This window comes from Apium graveolens, chromosome 3 (assembly GCF_009905375.1).
Source record: "Apium graveolens cultivar Ventura chromosome 3, ASM990537v1, whole genome shotgun sequence".
NCBI classification, from domain to species: Eukaryota; Viridiplantae; Streptophyta; class Magnoliopsida; order Apiales; family Apiaceae; genus Apium; species Apium graveolens.
In genome coordinates this window covers 109054593-109062078 of record NC_133649.1, presented here as the reverse complement: position 1 = coordinate 109062078, position 7486 = coordinate 109054593, and the positions used below count along the sequence as shown (strand labels likewise).

General features: G+C 33.3%; 1 protein-coding gene across 2 annotated transcripts; it reads right to left on the bottom strand.

The window, feature by feature from the left end:
• Nucleotides 1–1260: 1260 nt before the first annotated feature.
• LOC141710855 (homeobox-leucine zipper protein ROC7-like) lies at nucleotides 1261–6790 on the bottom strand. 2 transcript variants are annotated; one of them, XM_074513369.1, is made up of 11 exons: nucleotides 6426–6790; nucleotides 5992–6109; nucleotides 5529–5705; nucleotides 4986–5439; nucleotides 4791–4886; nucleotides 3432–4699; nucleotides 3148–3325; nucleotides 2738–3009; nucleotides 2223–2315; nucleotides 1764–2135; nucleotides 1261–1587 (listed from the first exon to the last, which is right to left on the bottom strand). In XM_074513369.1, the coding sequence occupies exons 6-10, from the start codon at nucleotides 3492–3494 to the stop codon at nucleotides 1785–1787; spliced, it is 957 nt and encodes a 318-aa protein (XP_074369470.1). In that variant the 5' UTR covers nucleotides 3495–4699; nucleotides 4791–4886; nucleotides 4986–5439; nucleotides 5529–5705; nucleotides 5992–6109; nucleotides 6426–6790; the 3' UTR covers nucleotides 1261–1587; nucleotides 1764–1784. The 2 variants fall into 2 exon arrangements, with proteins under 2 accessions (XP_074369470.1, XP_074369469.1); XM_074513368.1 differs by having other exon boundaries at nucleotides 1263–1657.
• Between the last annotated feature and the right edge of the window lie 696 nt (nucleotides 6791–7486).

Here is a 7486-nt window from a genome sequence, read left to right as displayed (position 1 = left end):
ATTCTGGAACCTTTTTCTTAAAATAAAAATGTTCAAACTCGAATATAAATATAAGTGTATTGATTAGCACAATGCGAAATAAAAACTTAAGTTAATCAAAACACAAGTAATTAAAAACAAGAGTCTTTAAAAACTTTCTGGTGGATTTAAACAATTCCACCAGAGATATATATTATATCGAGAGAACTCTATGTGCAAGAATGCTCACAGCTGCTTACAAAATCTGAACTACTGAGAATATAGAGAAATGCTAATGATTCTGCTTACAAATGTTTCTCACTTTTTTTTGTATCTCAGATCTTAGTTTCTATTTGCTACTTCTTGGTTTATATATTACCAAGATTACAAAGTCAAAAGATAGGATCATTATAAAAACTATCGGGTGTAATGCTTTGTTACTTTGTTCTCTATTACCCAGTTAATAGGCTTCCTCATTCCATTTGCATACACTTCGACGCATGTGACCAGTTGTCACTGTTAACTGATATTTGAATTCTTTATCCGTTGAGTACATGATCATCCATCGACTTTATGATCATCCGTTGATGGCTTCATTGATCATCCGTCGACTGCTATATTAAACATCCGTTGATAGCTATTTGATCATCCGTCGATGGCTTTGTTAATCATCCGTCGGTAGCTATTTTGACACTTGACTTCAATTCATTTATGCAGAATTACAAAACATCATCTATGTACAATTAATCAACCTATTCTACATATCTAGTTAAAGTCAACATGACTTATATGCTACTACAGAATCTATACAAATGTGTATGCAGAAATGTGCTACAGACTCATTATTACATAAGCTACTCACTCGATGGATAATAAGTCATCATCCATCGGGACTATAATGATTTATCCGTCGGAACTATAATCCTTATCCGTCGAGTGCTACATTATTTCACTAAGTAAAATCTACTTAGGTGTTTTGTTTATGTAATCATCAAGTACACAACATATGCACAACAAACTTCTACCAAATTGATTTATTTCAATAACTATTATACACAAGACTGTTGCATAGAAATCCTTAAGCTCTTGTAGCATTTTGAGCTGTCTAGAAGGCAAACAAAATATGTACAAAAGAAACCTATCACTAATCCAAATGGTGGAATTCATTTGGCCATATAAAGTGACATTGCATCTTGAGTAAACTTATTATGATGGTACATGTATGTTTTGTACCTAACATAATGCGAATTATAGAGTATTTACAGTGATGCAAGAGATTATTTACTAGAACTTCATACAGATTATTATTTGCAAACAATGTAACACGATACAATTGAATTCAATCACAATCGTTGAATTATACAATTGCATATATATATATATATTCATTTAAGAGATAATCTAAGCTAATTTTACACTACTTGAATTCTTCAATTGGAATTTGTATTGTTAGGACATCATCTCTGAACCAGTTAACTTCATCATCATGGTCTTCTACTTACGGAAAGCTCATGCCATGTGCAAACTGCCCATTTATATCATCTTCACTTGCATTATTCTCAACATGTGGATTGTCGAACTCTACTGACAGCCTCTTGCTAGGATGATGTATATATTTTTCAACAGGATCTTAAATGTAAAACATTTGATGAATTTGTGTTAATATAACAAAATGTCAGTTTTTGAGACTTGCTACAACCTGCAAGCTCAAATTGAAAATCCATGATATGATATGATAAATACCGATTTTCTTAAATGATAATAATGGTGAAAATACATAATGTACATGTAAACATGATATGTACCTTATTTAAACATATTTCAGTTTAAGTACAAGGTTCAACTGCACCCAATGTAAGCTTTATTTTTTGGCAATTAGATCTGAGAAATTGTGCTACTTTGGTCATGGTTATAGAATCAATGTCTGCCATTGGAGATTTACTGATTAATACTTGGAAGGACAATGTCAAGAGAGTTCCACTCCAACCATCTACAGGAGAAGAAGGTCCATCCGGAAATATTGTGAATCCATAAGGCATAAGCGGTAGATCATTTGGATCGCTCCCACCTAGTATTACATCTATAGTCCTAATTTCGGTGGAGGCAAATACAATGTGGGATGGTACCGGATCCCTCCAACTTTCTTGGAGTTCTAACATATGTCCCCGCCTCGTCATCTACAATTTTTTGATAATCATTCTTTTTTTATATTTTAATCTTAATAATGGAACAAATAAGAAATTAAGAGATATTTGTCTACTTACCACTTTATAAATTGAAACACAGTTGCTAGGTTCCTCGCCATAGGGTATCCGACATATAGGCTCATGTTCATGTCTGACGGCAGAAATGTCCCACTATTGATCATTATATATATGAATTCAAAAATTATGTCAGTGATTATCTTCCACATGTAACAAGATTCATGGTGATTGACAACAACTTCAGAGAATCTATAATAGGGAACATGCAATCCAGCAATAAAAGTCTCTAAAAATTTAATGGTATTCAATCGAATATTTTTGGTTTATCATTCCTTCTAAATATCCATAAATGTTTGCCGTAATTAGTCTAAAGAAGTGCAGTTACAAATATCAACTTATGCATCTTAGATCTATCTATGTCATGATATAAAAAAAATAGAATATATCTTAATCACATTATATAGATAAGAAAATGGAAATTATTATACTAGTTCTATAATGCATATTGCTACCAAAAATTTTGGTTAAATTTATAACCTGTATAAAGATGTGGTGATTAAAAAGGGAGTGCATACCTCCTTCCGATGTTTGTAATCACGTAGGTAATTGAACACCGTGTTTGGTGCAAGTGACAACACAAATGAAGTAGCAACACTGAGCCAAGTACCCCTTGGTAGGACAGGATCATCCATGGCCCTTGTACTCATCATCCTAACATCACTGCCGAAATTTCCTTTCACTTCAGTCCAACTACCAGTGCTTGAACCAGTAATCCCAAAATTGAAGTATTTCACCATTCTCTCAGCAATCATTAATAGTCCTCTTTTCCCTTCCGGATTTAACATTACTGTGAAAAGACCATAATTGCATTGAGAATACTATGAGAGATAAAGAACAACTAATGGGATATTTCTGCATGCAGTGAAGTTACCTAAATACTAGCTAATTATATCTACTAGCACAATCCAGAATTATATTTACTTACCTAGATTGTTGAAGTCATGAGTATTTGATGGAACATTTGCCGACACAATACGCTGACACTGTTTCTTCAGAATTGAAGCCCATCGCTTGGCTCCAAATCCCAGACCATAACGTAGTAGCCGTTTGTAAATTGTGCCAACCCCAGTGTAGTCTGCATATACATGCTCAATCCATGTAATCTAGAAAATCATAACAATATATAGTTGTATGTTAGTTATATAATAATTAAATGATTTAGTATGTAATCAGTTTTAGTATGTAAATAAAAGTGTTGCATTTTTTCACCTTTGAGGTTCCATCAGACATTCCTTGAATTAGGCAACCTGATGGCCTTTTCTGGCATGTCATGCTTTCTGGAGTGGGGAGTATTTTATCTATTGAAACATCAACAACTACCCACTGTTGGAATAATCTTAAATTTAGTTATTAATTATTTGTTTATTTAATTATTAGATATTTAGCAATGATTAATTATTAGAGAAAAATATTATTTTAGAATTGTTTAGTAGTGGGGTAGTGGAGTTATGGAGTAAATTATGGACATGTAATTTACCCATTAATTAGTAGTGGCTAGTTTTAGTAATAGTTAGTTTTAATATGTTTGTAAAGTCTATATAATGGCTAGTTTACCTTGAGTTTTAGGAGAAGAAAAGAAAACAAGAAATATAGCAGTATAAGTTCTCTGCAAAAAAAATGTAGGTGTCTTTTTCTCTAAGTTTTTTCAACATGGCATCAGAGCTATATGTTATAAGGCTTGTGAGACTCTTATAAAAATACATACATTTATATATATATATATTAAGTATTTATATGAGATTTCAAATGGTATTAAAAATTTCTCCATATATATTTAGTGAAATATCAAGATGAAATGGTACGTGGAAAAGGAAAGAGAAGCAAGAATAAAAATGAAGGAGGAACATGAGCGGGGGAAATAATGAGAAAGATATCATGGCTCAAGAGGCAATGAAAGAAATTTTATTTTAGAGTTGTGGAGAGAATGTGCTCCAAAGTGTTTTTGGAGAGAAAGTGCTCCAAAGTGTTTTTGATGAGATAGTGCATCAAAATTGATGGTGGTGAGAAGTGCATCACAGGCGAAGAGAAAGTGCTTCGTAAATTTAAGATTATGGGGGTGAATGTTGGAATAATCTTAAATTTAGTTATTAATTATTTGTTTATTTAATTATTAGATATTTAGCAATGATTAATTATTAGAGAAAAATATTATTTTAGAATTGTTTAGTAGTGGGGTAGTGGAGTTATGGAGTAAATTATGGACATGTAATTTACCCATTAATTAGTAGTGGTTAGTTTTAGTAATAGTTAGTTTTAATATGTTTGTAAAGCCTATATAATGGCTAGTTTACCTTGAGTTTTAGGAGAAGAAAAGAAAACAAGAAATATAGCAGTATAAGTTCTCTGCAAAAAAAATGTAGGTGTTTTTTTCTCTAAGTTTTTTCAACACACACCTCCTCGCTATGTTGTGTGTAATATCTGGCGAAATAGGTTCAGCGATTAGGGACTAGTGGTGTAGGATGATATTCAGCAGCCATCTGAAATTTATTTGCATGCATTTCATTGTTAATTCATAAATACTTGCACATATACGAATTAGATCATAAGCATTTATGTGTTAGTAATTACCACTTGTAGAGCGGCGTTATGGTTCACTCCCTCACATAGTAAATCCAATGTCAAAGCTTTCCAAACAATATCAGAAAATGTAAATGCCCATTCATTCTAGAAAAACAAGAGAATTTAGAAAATTACAATTTAAAGATCATATATGTACAATTAAATTGATAAGAACTAGATAAAAGGAAACATATATGTACTTACCACATCCATTAGAATATTCAGCAATTTTGTAGGGCTCATTAAGACCCTACTGGTATGGCGCGAAGCTTCACATGTATAGCCTAGTCTCCTGGGGCCAAAATTATCAGGAAATCTGGATCGGTATTTATTCCTCTTCATTCAGCACGCTAGTCGTGCCATCTACACCCGTACTAGAATTCCATAAGGGTTCTATATAAATTGACATGGCTTTCAACTCCCCCGCAGCTAAAACTACAAGCTCAATTAAGGATTGCCTGAAGTCGTCTGTAGTGGGTACATTGATTGAGTGAACCCCTTTCCCAAAACTAGTAATGCTAGTACTTGCATGCCCTGGACATTGATCAACTGGGTAAGAATTTGCATTGCCCACGTTGGATATTAATGGGAGATTTGGTAGATTGTGTTGATTTTGACCGGCCATAAACCCTATAATTCTTGATTTAAGCGACTCCGCCTACAAAATAGAATCAAAATATTATTAGGAAAAATGAGAGAAAAAAAGCAAATTCTAGCCAGAAATTCAAGTTAACGAGCTTATCATACCTCTTTTATTAAGCGACTATTTTCTGATCTCAGGTTTTCTATTGTTGGTCGAGAACCACCAACACTACATCGGAAACATGTGTTTTTTCTCATAGCTTCTATTAATTGTTGTTTCCAAGCTCGAAGTGCGTCGTTCTCAGCTTGGAGTACATCATTGTCATCTCTTTCACATTTGTTCTAGAAAAAATTGCGATATAAATCCAATGTGAGTAAAATTGTACAAATAAATTTACAAAAATAAATTGACAGCTTGTAAAAAGGTCGAGGTTGGAGGTATACAAATATCAATAAAATAAACAAGACCCAACATATAAATATAACTGTGAATGCCTCATAAAATATATATATATATAATTGTCAACTTAATGCCAACATATACATGTGTATACCCACACCAATCTAAGACACATTGTATATGAGACAGGAAAAAACCAACATTATAAATGTATAAACAACTTAATACCTTTACTTGAGTGCGCTTGTTCTGAAACCAAAACTTGACTTGAGCACAGTCGAGTCCTAAACGAATAGCGAGCTCGTTTCTTTCAAATTCGTTAGGGTGTTGATTGTTCTTGAAGAACCTATAGATAAAAAAAATATCAAGTGAATAAAAAAATAATGCAAACAAATAAAATGCAAGACAAGAAAAATAAACCTAGTTTGACAGAGTCTGATGTCAGAATATACGCCCAAAATGCACTTAGATATCCATCTCTCTCTCTCGCCCCCCTTAAAATAGTATTTGTGTAAATGCAAACTACTAATTACTAAAACTTTTGACTTGGGTAAATATTAGTATAACTATTTGGTAGCAGACCAGCTGAACATGACTAATTGACTATATAAATATATAATAGCACATAACTTTCATATGTTTGTAGAGCAAGGGATTCTTACGATTCCATTTCATTGATTTGATACTCGTTGTGGCGATAATTCCTCTTTCTCTTCCCACTGGAAGAATTGGAGGAGGGGCCAGCAACTCCCCTTGGGACTATTGCTTAAACCCAAAATCTAATCACATAAGTAAATATAGATATAGGTGTTTGTTTAGTAAACTGGACAAACAAAAGATGACTCTGATTGTTCTTAGTTTATTCCATGAAACAGTACAAGTTAAATAGAAGTTGGCTTACAAGATAATGGCTAAAAACCAGCACCTGACTTCCTAAAAATACTCTACCACCTTAATAGCAAAGTTTCAGACCTTGTCAAATCACACATACAGGTATATGTATACTACAGGTGTTTAACTATGAAAAACTGGCAAAGCAATGTACTCTGAACGTGCTAATGATCTTATTAGAACTGAACATTACAATATATAAAACCTGTGAACAAACTGACTGCTAGAAATAAGGACCAGACTCCCCAAAATAACTCCACCAACCTACAATTTATTTTGAACGATTCCTACACTAATTCCACTACCTGAGAAGACCAAGTCTCAGTAAAACATCAGCTAGACACAATAATAAAATACATAACAAAATAAATAAATAATAAAGCAAGTTTCTGATTATAAAAACCAACAATCACCCCTGTAATCTAAACTTGCTTCTGCAGATTCTTGATGCCCAAAAGTTTCCTCATCATCTCAAACTTTGCTGTGGTCAAGGCCTTTGTAAGAGTATCAGCACACTTTTTTTCTGAGGCAACATGTTTAACCACGATCTCACCCCTTTCATTGCATTCACGTATGAAGTGATAACGAATATCAATATGTTTACTTCGTCCATGGAACACAGGATTTTTGGCTAGATCAATGGCTGATTTATTATCTATAAACAATGTGACTGGCCCGACGTACTTACCAGTGATTTGTCCAAGTAGCTTCCTTAACCATATGGATCGCAGGAGGAAAGAGCTACACACCTCTGTTTCTGTGATACCCAAGTAACCAAACTCTCGTTTAAGTAAAATACCATTCCACCTGTGCTTCTTCGATCCTCGACATG